The 11,983-nt window shown below is 48.4% G+C and overlaps 1 protein-coding gene across 4 annotated transcripts; it reads right to left on the bottom strand.

Annotated features, from left to right (window-relative positions):
- Nucleotides 1-78: 78 nt before the first annotated feature.
- Nucleotides 79-6,204, bottom strand: LOC101018932 (creatine kinase U-type, mitochondrial). Of its 4 annotated transcripts, XM_009210036.4 has the most exons (10): nucleotides 6,187-6,204; nucleotides 5,099-5,358; nucleotides 4,302-4,500; nucleotides 4,002-4,097; nucleotides 3,394-3,615; nucleotides 3,164-3,249; nucleotides 2,923-3,046; nucleotides 1,140-1,274; nucleotides 535-660; nucleotides 79-328 (listed from the first exon to the last, which is right to left on the bottom strand). In XM_009210036.4, exons 2-10 carry the CDS (start codon nucleotides 5,245-5,247, stop codon nucleotides 212-214), a joined length of 1,254 nt encoding a protein of 417 aa, XP_009208300.2. In that variant the 5' UTR covers nucleotides 5,248-5,358; nucleotides 6,187-6,204; the 3' UTR covers nucleotides 79-211. The 4 variants fall into 4 exon arrangements, with proteins under 4 accessions (XP_009208300.2, XP_021796207.2, XP_031524632.1 ...); XM_021940515.2 differs by lacking the exon at nucleotides 6,187-6,204 and having other exon boundaries at nucleotides 5,099-5,763; XM_031668772.1 differs by lacking the exon at nucleotides 6,187-6,204 and having other exon boundaries at nucleotides 3,394-3,571; nucleotides 5,099-5,442.
- Between the last annotated feature and the right edge of the window lie 5,779 nt (nucleotides 6,205-11,983).

Below are 11,983 nucleotides of genomic sequence, written 5' to 3'. Positions count from 1 at the left end.
AAATAATCCCACTGCCTCTTTTCATTTCCTGAAGCCTGTTCCCCTCCTCACCCCACCATTAGAAATAACATAGACAGCTGCAGCATAGCAAGGAGTCTTTACTAGGATGGAGGCAGGGGATGCGGGGGCAGGTCCAGAGCAAGTAGAAAGGGCCATCATTAGAATGAGCAGAACTCCTGGGAATCTTGAGTCATCAGTTGGTGGTGGGGAGTTAATGCTTGGTGTGGATGACAGGTGTGGGGATGCGGATATCCTGGCCTCTCTCCAGACGCCGTTCACAATCAATCAAATAGTTTACTCCATCGATGACCAGCTGCACAAGCTCCACCTGAAGGACACTAATCTTTGATCTCTGCTTCCTATAATCTGAGCTTTTCTTTGGCACTGACTGACTTGCCTGCTCATTTCCAGTTGCCTCCCCACTCGACCTGAATTTCATTTCAGATTATGTTACATCCCGGAGGCTCACTCACTGCCATATTTCAGCCCCCACAGAGCTATAGCTCTCCTCACCCTAATCCCTTAGGATCTCACCTCTGATTTGCCTAGTCGGTCCAAATTAGAAATATCAAAGACACCGCCTGTGGCAGCAGTGTCCACTCCTCCAGTACCACGCTTTTGGAGTCTTAGGTTCTCCAGGATCTTTGGGAAGCGGCTATCCTAGAGAGGAGATAGGGATTGGGAGCACGGTCGATAGAGGCAGAGACTAGTCCTACCTGAAAGAGCCCTGAACCTGCTCAGAGCTCTGTTTCCTGACTTTTTTTTTTTTTTTTTTTCCCAGACAGGATCTTTCTCTGTCACCCAGGCTGGATGGCTCACAGGTCACTGAAGCCTCAACTTTCTAGGCTTAAGTGATCCTCTCACCTCAGCCTCCATTACAGCCAGTTAACTTTTGCATTTGTAGTAGAGATGGGGTTTCGCCAGGTTGTCCAGGTTGGTCTTGAACTCCTGGGCTCAGGTAATCGGCCCGCCTTGGCCTCCCGAGTGCTGGGATTACAGGCATGAGCCGCTGTGCCTGGCCTGTCCCCTGACCCTTTAGCTACAACATGTTTGGCTCCTTTCCAAAGGGTCCACTCCCTCCCCATCCACAACCCACCCTTCCTTACTCACACCCCTCTGTAACCCCACAACTCCTTTACTTTGCTTAGCAGGGGCAGTTTGATGTGCACTCCTGCCCGAAGTCCAGTGCCCAGGTTAGATGGACAGGTCAAGATGTATCCCAAACGCTCATTCCACATGAACTCCCAGCCACGTTCTTGGATAAGTCTCTCCACCTGAGTCCACAAAGGTTTTGTTAATGAAAAATCAGGGATATTTCATTAACCCTGGACCCTCCCTTAGCTAGACACACAAGAACACTAGAAATATGTCTAGAACAGAAACTTGGCTGTGAATGGATGACACTGGTCTTTTTTAATGAAAATGGCTTGTTATTGTTTTCATGCATGCATGATGCAAAATTATGATGTGCATAATAATGAGATTGTGAAAAAATATGTGGAAGAAGAAAACTCAAAGGAGTGGTGTATTAGGGATGATCTAGGGAAATGAACAGAGGTGGTAAACTGAACTGAGAGAGGACTGATTATTCAATGAGTTCTGCATGCATCAATTATCTTTGCTTTGCTAATGAGCCTAGAGCTTGGAAGGGTCCTTTCAGACAGAAGATGAAGGTGTAAGCTTTGCCAGGAAGAGGTAAGATAACGTTCTGTTAGCTGTGAACGGAGCACCTGTGTCAATGCAGAGAAAGATGAAAACAGAGCAGAAAAGCCAGATTCATAGGAATAGGGGCAGGGGAAGGTGTTTTGCTTCAATTAACCATGTAGTCATGAAGATGACTATTGGAGTTGAAGAGACAAGGGATCTACCAGAGTGACGGTCACAAAGACCACTACCCAACGTGAGTAAAAGGATCCTGTTTATAGTTCAGACAGAACCATGGCATAGGGCATATCTTACATGCTGAACATGGGGGAAACCCTTCCATCTAGAATAATAATGCAGCTAACACTTTAACACTTATTAAGCACTTACTTTGGACCAAGTACTTTACCTGTATTTCATTTAATCCCCACAACAACCTAAAATGTAGAAAATCTCATTATCCCAATTTTACAGACGAGGAAACTGAGGCATATAATTTAAAGGTACTTCCCAACCCACTCATAGTCAGAATATGTTATCTATTACTTGCCTAAAATAGTAGAAACTTCTCAGAATCTAAAAGAGGAGCCCTTTTTCTTTGCAAACCTAAAATAGAACTGTATGTTTGAGAACATACAGTAAGATTGAATTGAGTTTATGGGGATTTCTAATGTAGACTTGAATATGGAGACCCAATCTATGTAGGACTGATGATTCAGTTCAACCTCTCATATAGAGCCACATATTCTAGAACTCGAACCATTTGATCCTCCTCCTTCCCCAGTCTCCCTCCCAACTCTCAACTTAAAGCCTTGACCTGATACTCTAACAAGAATGATAGAACCCAGAGTCAAGGCCTACATTGGCTCAGACCTGGATGGTTATATTAAAGTCGTGAACAAAGCAACCTCTCCCTCCAACATCAGTCTAAGCTCAAATGTTTTCCTTATCTGCACACCTCACCATTCCACTGCATACATCCCAGGCACTGACCTGACATCTCAGTTATTCCTTTCTTGCATTATCTGGCAACTGCCTTATTCACTTCCTAAGGTTCCTGACACTCTTTCTTTTCCTAATCTTAGGGTGACCACATGTCCTGGTTTTCCCAGTATGGTCCCAGCTGGTTTATACCTTTATTCCTAGAGTGAGTCCTAGATAGTCCTTTTTACTATCAGACATGTCCTGGGTGGGTTGATAAATTACATAATTATTTATGCTACTCTTTGGTTTTCCTTATGTCCTCCCACCTAGTTCCCCTACACAATCTTTTCCAACCTCTTTGAGGCCTCGGCAGAATCTTTCAAACACTCTCTTCATGTTGCCACCCTTCTCCATGGAGATGACCCGTGTATGATCCTCCTCATTCACCCAGATCAGGAAGCTCTTCTCATTGTTGTGCCTGAGGGCAGGAGAGGGACAGTGTTCAAGAGGCAAGGCAAGAATTGGGAGAGATAGAGGGGGAAAAAAAGCATTTATGAGGGCATGAAGACAAAAGAGGTAAGGAGCAGCCTCATACCAAATTCCACGAGCATCTGGCCAGTCTCGAGCCATTCCTGCTGCAGTCAGCAATGGGGACACAGGCTTATCAAACAGAAAGTGGTCCTGGGAAGAGTAACGGGACTTGGGTTAAGAATCTTCATGGTGGCCCCTGGGCCTCTCAGAGCCCATGTCTCATCTGGCCCAGCCTTCCCTCTGGCTCTTTTTTCCATCTACTCCCACCAACCAGCGCCCTCTTAAGACCCTCACATCAATCAGCTGCTGCTGTTCAGCCTCTGTCATCTCACTGAGCCTATAGTAACGTCCAGCCAGATCACCCTTCAGGCCACTCAGTGCATCCACCACAACACGTTCCACCTCCCGTCGCTCTGCTCGAGTGCAAGCTGGAGGCAGACTGAGTCCTCGGATGCTTCGGCCAGTTCTGACTCTAGAGGACAATACATACCTCTCATCAAAGTAGCCAGAACGGATCTGGGAGATAAGGGAAATGAATATAAGTCACAGAAACACGGTGGGAACTGAGGGCCCCTGGGAAAGGAGAGATCTTCCTTAGGCATTAGAGGACTCTTTGTGCATTCTACTTGCGTGCATTGGAAGGAGAGGCCTGTTGGGAAAGCACTCCAATTGAAGGGGGCATTGCAGACCCTTCCCCAAACCGCCCACCTCGGGCCATAGTCATTCTTATCTATCCTTTCATCTCCATATATGCTGCCCCTTAAGATATGATTCTTTCCTTACATTAAGATTAAAAGCTCAGTAGTGTAATGAGCATGATTCAGGATATCAGGTGAAGGGGTTAGAGATACAGAGTGTTGTACACAGGCAATGCAAATCAGAAGTGGGATATTTGAACTCACTTTACTGGCATCCAGATCCGTGGTGTGCTTCATTGTCCGGGGGTCATATCCATTGTGTCGCTCTTGGATCACAGGGTCAAACAGGTCAGCAAATACCTAAGGGGAGTTAAGAGGGAGAGATGGTTAAGGAGAGGGGATCCCTCCCCAGACTTCAACTGTGCATTGATTTCACTGGGTCAGAACACTTAAGAATGGGGGGGCTCAGAGTCTTGGGGGAAAGTGAGAGGTCTTTAGGGGGAAGGAGCTGGGATGACTGGGAAGATGAGTTGGATCATCAGGGAGACTCTGGGGACCCCCTACCTCATAGGTCTCCTCATCTCCAGCCACCATGCCCACAGTCTTGATGAAGGGGTGGCCAGGGTTGTCCACGCCAGTCTGGATACACTGATCTAACGTCCAACCAGTGGGTGTGGTCTTGTCGCAGAGCCGTGCATAGACTGCTGGGGTCAGGTGACTGGCCATGCAGTTGTTGTGCTTTCGGAGGTCTGGGTACTCAGCGCTGGGGAGGGGGTACCCAGTGACCATGGAGGGAGGGCACAGACCCTAGACCTAATGCAGTTACCTGGGAGCTGTCCAGTTGGCCATGTCTGGCTTTGCTCCGTGGGAGGAGGGGGAATTAGAAAGAGTCTAAACCTTGGTAATCTCTTTAGGGACTTTCAGAGTCTATGCTTTTCTAGTAGTTCTAGTTGCCTCTGGCTGGCCAACTCAGTTTCTCCAGATCTGCTCAGTTCTTTCCTCCCATGACACAACACGAGGGATGGAGGAGGGGAAAAGCCTTAAGGACAGGAATTAAGGAAATGAGAGAAGGAGATGGAGGGAAGCGAAAAGGATAGTTCCCGGCTTTACAATTAGGGATTTGGGCAGCGAGTGCAGCTGGAACTCGCAGGGCCAGAGGTGGTTTGGCTGGTCCCCAGAAATGTTCTTGCTTTATGGTTTTGGCCCCCACCCCCACCCCGCTGAGGTCTGCAGACTGTACAGCCCTCCAGCTCCAGGGCCTTCGTGATTATAGCCCTTTTCTGTTGCCCGGATTCTCATTTCTACCCGCACCTTCAATCACCACCTGCCCCTGCCTCCTCCCGCGCCTCAGGCACTGTTACCTCGGGGGATACAGCCTCCGTCGTTCACTGGCCGCTCGTACAGGTTCCGGTCGCAGCAGAAACCCAGCGGCTAGAGACCCCGCTCCGGCCAAAGCCAGGAGCCTGATTCCCGGGCGGGCGGACAGCAGACGGGAGAAGGGACTAGCCATGGCTTGAGGTCTGGCTACGGGATCCTGGAGTAGGCGCTGGCGCAAGATAGGATCCGGAACAGGGAGGGAGGATGCAACCGGATAGACTGAGGGCCGGAGCTAGGTCCGAGGCTGCAGCCGAAATGGGGGTCGGATTGGAGGCTGGAGCCGGAATGGGAGCCGGTGCCAACCAGACTGCAGGAGAGGCGCAATGAGCTAGTGGTAGGCTGGCGGAGGAGGGGGAGGCCCCAGCCACAGTCTCCAGGGGTGGGGCTCCCCGAGGCCCCGCCTTCCCCCCTGCCACCGCGCTAGGTGCGCGGGGGCAGGGGTGGGCAGCACCCGCCAGGTAATTAGCGGGACCTGAGACTCGCGCGTCTAAAGCCGGGGATGTAGCCCCCACCCGCCCCCGGGATGTGGCGGCCCAGATTTCAGCACCAAGTGGAGGACAGCACCCGCGTGGACTAGCTAAACCCCAACACCCTTCCCCCAAACCCCTCGGTTTTAACCGAAACCCGATCCATCTACCCTGTAGATGTGGAAGGGTGACATTGCCCAACCTATGCTCTGCTTTCGGCCTGCCCCAGCCACCTCTCCCTTCTCCCGGGGGCAGCCGCGGGGAAACCGCGGAATAAACACAGATACCAGAGGAGGATATGGAGAAAGCACAGGGTTAGAGGCAGGCACTGGGAAAGACACCCATTGGCTCAAGGTCACCTTTTCCTTAGAACCAGGAAGAGGAGCAAGGTGCTTCCTTGCCACCTCTGTGCACTCCTTACAAGGCTGAGAAAGGAGTCCCTGGCAGGAACCAGGGAAATATTAATTCTTATGCCATCTGTGCTGTGTCCTCCACCTCCACTCTGCACCCAAGTCTGAAGCCCTGTTATTTCCTGCCTCTACTTCTCATGATCCCCCACTTTTTGTTTTCCTTTTGTCTCTCCCACTTTCCTCCCTGCCCCCTACCTCGCCTTTGATCTTTTACTTCTCTGTCTCTTTTCCAGGCTCAGACGTGTTTGCTGCTCACAGGATGCCCTCTGCGTTTCCTCGGCAAGCTTGCTCACCTGTTGGTGGTGCTGGGTGTGGGGCTGGGGTTGGGCAGGGAATGGTTAGTTTCCTCTTCCTCCTCTCCCTTGGCTTCTCTCTCCGTAGTTCCTAGTTCCTGGGCTGGAGGACAACGTAAAGTCAGGTGGTGAAGGGTGTGGTGAGATGACTGGGTGTGGGACTGGGACAGGCAGGCACAGGTCTCCAGACACCACATGTGTTTCCTTTCTTGGCTCCCTAATGCTGTTTAATCCAGAGGCAAGTGGTGTACCAGGGCATGAGGTCGTCAGGGCATCTCTGCCTTCCTCGTGATCCCCTCTTCTGCCCTCTCTCCTCATAAAACTCATATTCAGACTTGAGAGGGCTTTGTTTCCTAGCTCCAGGTATGACTTGACCTTGTCCTGGTAGCAAGGAGAATGAATGCTAGAGTTGAAATAGAGATGAGGGGCTTCAGCGTAGAGGGTCAGTTAAGGTGGAGTAGCACTGTGGCATTAGTCCCTTACCTCTGCTATCCTGTTGTACCCGCAAGACAGTAAGATACTCAGAAATCTTAAGAGAGAGTATTTGGGAAAGAGAATTCCCTTTACATCAAGAACTCCCCCATACTACTCTCATTCCCTTCATTCCCCTTAGGCCTTCCTTGTGTTCTTTTTTTCCACCTTCTTCATTTGTGGGTATTCTTAGAAGTGTCCACCTCTCCTTTGGGTCCATTCCTTCTTCTCCTGGTAAGACATCAATTGTTAGAGAACAGAGTTATGTAGCTGCAGTGTGGAAAATGTTACCTGTGTTGTGGGGTCTCTTTACCTAGGTTAAAAAGTAGCCATGAGTAAATAAATATAACTTCTTAGAATAGCATGTGTTTATCCAGATTAATAGGGAGATAATCTTCCAGAGCCATAGGGTAGCTATTTGATTGAGAGGGTGGTTACTAAGATTAAGGAATAGGGAGTGGGAAGAGATAATTACAGAAGGAGAAATAAGACAGCCAGAGGAGTAGAGAAATTACCCAAGTTTAGAGAGTAGCTTCCCAAATGTGAACAATAATTCCACTGAGAAAACACATGTACTTGTGCACTTTTCTTTCTTTCTTTTTTTTTTTTTTGAGACAGTATCCTGCTCTGTCACCCAGGATGGAGTGCAGTGGCGTGATGTCTGCTCACTGCAATCTCTGCCTCCCAGGTTCACGCCATTCTCCTGCCTCAGCCTCCCAAGTAGCTGGGACTACAGTCACCCGCCACCACGTCCGGCTAATTTTTTTTTTTTTTTTGTATTTTTAGTAGAGACGGGGTTTCACTGTGTTAGCAGGATGGTTTCAATCTCCTGACCTCATGATAGGCCTGCCTCAGCCTCCCAAAGTGCAGGGATTACAGGCGTAAGCCACCACGCCCAGCCACTTGTGCACTTTTCTTATCCCTCATGTGCCTTTGACAGGCACATCATATATTAATGCTCATTTAAAAAGTTATTTTACAGCATATGGAAGTAATCAATATATGGTATTGATATATGGTATTTTATTTATTTAATAAGAATTATTGTAAATAGTATTTAATATTTTTAAAGCACTTTACAATTACAAGGAACTTTTATATGTATTATTTCATTGAGTTGAATTGGATTGTTCCAATGATTACTAGGGACAGAGTCTACATTTTCAGGGGGACAGTAACGGAAGTTAACTACCTGGAAGATGCTGTAATAGCTAGTTTGAAGGGCTAGAGTGGTGGAGGGGGTATGAGCCTGAGCATGAACTAGTGAGGCATCTATTCCTCTTAGAATAATCTATTGCAGCCCTTAGAATCATTTCTATGTCCATTCAGGAGGCCTTGTGGGGTCAGTACAATGTGGCACGACTGGAAAAGTGGCAAGACCTCTAATGTTGCAGAGAAGAAAGAGGGAACAACTGTCTTGACCAGGGAAACCCAAGTGAAGATGTAAAGATAATAAGAACAATAACATATACAATACAAAATGCTTCCATATTATCAGTACCCTTTAAGTGAGGTGTTTTGTTGTTGTTGTTTATTGAGACAGGGTCTCGCTCTGTCACCCAGGTTGGAATGTAGTGAGGTGATCTTTGCTCACTGCAAACTCCATCTCCCAGGCTCAAGTGATCCTCCTGCCTCAGCCTCATAAGTAGCTGTGACCACAGGCATAGGCCACAACACCTGGCTAGCTTTTGTATTTCTTGTAGAGACAGAGTTTCATCATGTTGCCCAGGCTGGTCTTGAACTCCTTGCACTCCAGCAATCTGCCGCCTCGGCCTTCCAACGTGCTGGCATTATAGGCATGAGTCACCACAACAGGCCTTAATTAGTTTTGTTGTTGTTGTTGTTGTTGTTTGAGACGGAGTCTGGCTTTCCTGCCAGGCTGAGGTGCACTGGCGCTATTTCGGCTCACTGCAATCTCCACCTCTGGGTTTAAATAATTCTCCTACCTCAGCCTCCCGAGAAGCTGGGATTACAGGTGCGCACCACTACATCCAGCTAATTTCTGCATTTTTAGTAGAGACGGGGTTTCACCATGTTGGCCAGGATGGTCTCACCCTTCTGACCTCATGATTCGCATGACTCGGCCTCCCAAAGTGTTGGGATTACAGGCGTGAGCCGCCGAGCCTGGCCATAGGTTTTTAATCCCAGTTTTATGGATGAGAAAAATAAAGGCTCAGAGAAGTTAAGTGAGTCGCTCTAGGCTGCACAGATATTAAAGGTAAGGCCAGGATTCAAATCCAGCTTTGTCTGGAGCGTAGAGAAAAAGCAGGCTGTGGAGATAGGAATCAATTTGTCTAGAATTCCAGGTCCATCCATTTTCTTGCCTCCTCTGTAAATACCTCTCTGTTCCTTCTCTTAACTTTCTTGTCTGCTTCTCTCCTTGTCTCTTTTTGTCTCCAGTCTCCCTGTCACTCCTCTTTACATCTGTTAATATTTTCAACCTTTATTTATTGGATCTGTACATATATGAGACCCTGTTTTGTCTCATAAGACAAACGGAAGACCCGGTTTTGTTTGTTTGTTTGTTTGTTTTGAGACGGAGTGTCGCTCTGTCACCCAGGCTGGAGTGCAGTGGCGCGATCTCGGCTCACTGCAAGCTCCGCCTGCCGGGTTCACCTCATTCTCCTGCCTCAGCCTCCCGAGTAGCTGGGACTACAGGCGCCCGCCACTACGCCCGGCTAATTTTTTGTATTTTTAGTAGAGACAGGGTTTCACCGTGTTAGCCAGGATGGTCCCGATGTCCTGACCTCTGGATCCGCCCGCCTCGGCCTCCCAAAGTGCTGGGATTACAGGCGTGAGCCACCGCGACCCGCCTTTGGAAGACCTGGTTTTGCTCTGAAGGAGCAGCAATGGCACAAACTCTGCCTCTTCCTCTTTCTCAGCATCAGGCTTCCCACCCCCACCGTCCTCTCATGGAACGTCTCTGTCTAGACCATGCATCTGGACTTTGGCGACGCAGTAAGAAATCAAAGGGAGCATTAAGTTGCATTCCCTCCCGGAGCCACCAGGGGTCACGCTCCTCCGCGCAGAAGCGCTGGCCAACGCAGCCTGACTCTGTTGCCGGTGCGCGCCCTTCGCTGATTGGTGGTACGGCAAAGAAGTCGCGCTTTGATTGGGCCGCTGTCAGGTGTCGCTTGCCGGCATGGGTTGCGGCGGAGAGAAGACAGCCTCGAGAGAGGGGTGGTGTGAGGGCCGAAGGGACGGCTGGCCGTCGGAGTGGCTGGGGTCACTGGGGGTCGGTATCGGAGGGGGTGGGCGCGGTATGAGTGGGCTTGGTGCGATTCTTGGAGCAGCGAGTTTGGTTCTGGGTGGGCTCCGCTTTGGGAGGAGGCCCAGTCGGATTAGGGGCCTTAGTTGATCAGCGATGAGGGACGAGATGGGGCGGCTGCAAGGCAGTGGGGCGGGCAAGAGGCGTAGTGGAGTCGGGATGGGAGGGCGGTATTCGTGAGCACCGGATGCTGTGAACGGGGAGAGTAGCACGAGTTGATGAGGGTCGGCGGGAGAGGAGTGTGGATGAGGTATGTGGGGGTCTGCAGTAAGAAGGAAGTGAGGTGTCCACTGTTCAAGGTGGGCAGAAAATAGTGTTGGTGGCCTGAGGAGTTTTTCTGTGTTGGAAGTATTCCTGCCTGGAATTTGTATTGATATTTCCTCTTCGCTACCAATGGAGTCCACCATCAAGTGCATAGTGATTTAGGAAATTAAATATATGCAAGCAGCCCTAAAGTCAAAGGGATAAAGAAGTTACACCGTGTACCCTCCCTTCTACCCCTTCTCCAGATCTGATTTAACATAGATGTTCCTGAGAAGATTGCCTGCCTGCCCCTCCCTCCTTACCTTACTCGCCTATCTCCTTGCTTCTTTCCGTCTATTCACGTTGATTCCTGTTGGCCTAAGACTGCTCTTTAGCCCAGTGTGGAGTGTGAAGTTTTTTCTTTTGCAACACAGTTTTGGAGAGAGGCGGATGGGGAGAAGAGCATGGAAAACAGGGAAGCGGCTCTGGGAACACCACATTAAAGTCTAGCTTCTCCCAGAGGTGCATCTAAATAAATCCTGGCTTATTTCATAGCTATTTCTGTCAGGTTTCTATTTTTGCTTTGTTAACTGGGAATTTAGACCTTTCGTCTCTCTTCAGCCACTTATTTTTAAACAGGCTCTTCCCTGTTCTATTACTTACCATGCCTCGTTATGTAGTTGCAATAGAATTTCAAGACCATGACTGTACATTCGGTAGAAAACGAGGAAGGACTCAATGGAAGAAAGGGCAAAGGGTTAGGAATCTTAGACTTGAGAGAAAGTCCCTGCTTCAGAGCGAGGATGAAGAATGCAACAAAATTCTAATTGCTCAAACTATACAGGGACCTTGGGAATGTCCCAAGTCAGGGAAATTGGGTCATGTCACTGAAAAGGAATTTAAAAAATAGCCTTTTTATCAGGGAGAAGAGTGTGTGTATGACATACAGTACACAACTAGAAATATTAAGTCTAAGGAGAATGTCGCACCCCCGTGGCAGTTGAGAAGTAAAGACAGCAGATGATGAAGACTGGAAAGATCGAGAGTTCGAGGTCTATAATAAGGTCCGCTAGAACTTTTTTTTTTTTTTGTTCGTTTGAGACAGGATTTTAACTCTTGTCACCCAGGCTGGAGTGCAGTGGCATGATCTCAGCTCACTGCAACCGCCGCCTCCTGGGTTCAAATGACTCTCCAGCTTCAGCCTCCTGAGTTGTTAGGATTACAGGTGCGCGCCACCCCACCAGGCTAATTTTTTGTATTTTTAGTAGAGACGGGGTTTCACCACGATGGCCAGACTGTTCTTGAACTCCTGACCTCAAGTGATCTGCCCACCTTGGCCTCCCAAAGTGCTGAGATTATGGGCATGAGCCACCGTGCCCGGCAGTCAGCTAGAACTTTCTAGTCAAAATTGCAAGCCCCAGTTGTAATGAAAGAGTTTAAAATAAAGATAGAGAAAATAATTCAAGATTATTTTCAAAATCTATGAGACTAATTACATATATAAGATATCATTTCTTAAGACAAGTTCATTTACTTAAGGAGTTTGTGGCTTTTACTAGAGTCACTGGTCAGTGTTTCTGAGAGCTTTTGGAGACCATGGAAAATTGCTGATGTGTGACTCAATTTTTATTTTTGGAAAATAATAACAGATATTCATATCCTTACAATTCATATGAACAAATGTTAACCTTTTGTGTATTTGCTTCAGATCTTTTTT

The sequence above is a fragment of the Papio anubis genome, chromosome 7 (genome assembly GCF_008728515.1).
Source record: "Papio anubis isolate 15944 chromosome 7, Panubis1.0, whole genome shotgun sequence".
In the NCBI taxonomy this organism is placed as follows: Eukaryota; Metazoa; Chordata; class Mammalia; order Primates; family Cercopithecidae; genus Papio; species Papio anubis.
Note: the sequence above shows the minus strand (reverse complement) of the source record. Positions and strands in the feature narration are given on the sequence as shown.

Bases quoted from the DNA above. Each gene is read 5' to 3' on its own strand.
- LOC101018932 (XM_009210036.4), bottom strand. From the start codon at position 5,247: ATGGCTAGTCCCTTCTCCCGTCTGCTGTCCGCCCGCCCGGGAATCAGG. The intron at 4,501-5,098 runs GTAACAGTGCCT...CCCCCTCCCCAG, and splicing joins CGGAGGCTGTATCCCCCGAG to CGCTGAGTACCCAGACCTCC. The intron at 3,616-4,001 runs GTGAGTTCAAAT...CTTATCTCCCAG, and splicing joins CGGATCTGGATGCCAGTAAA to ATCCGTTCTGGCTACTTTGA.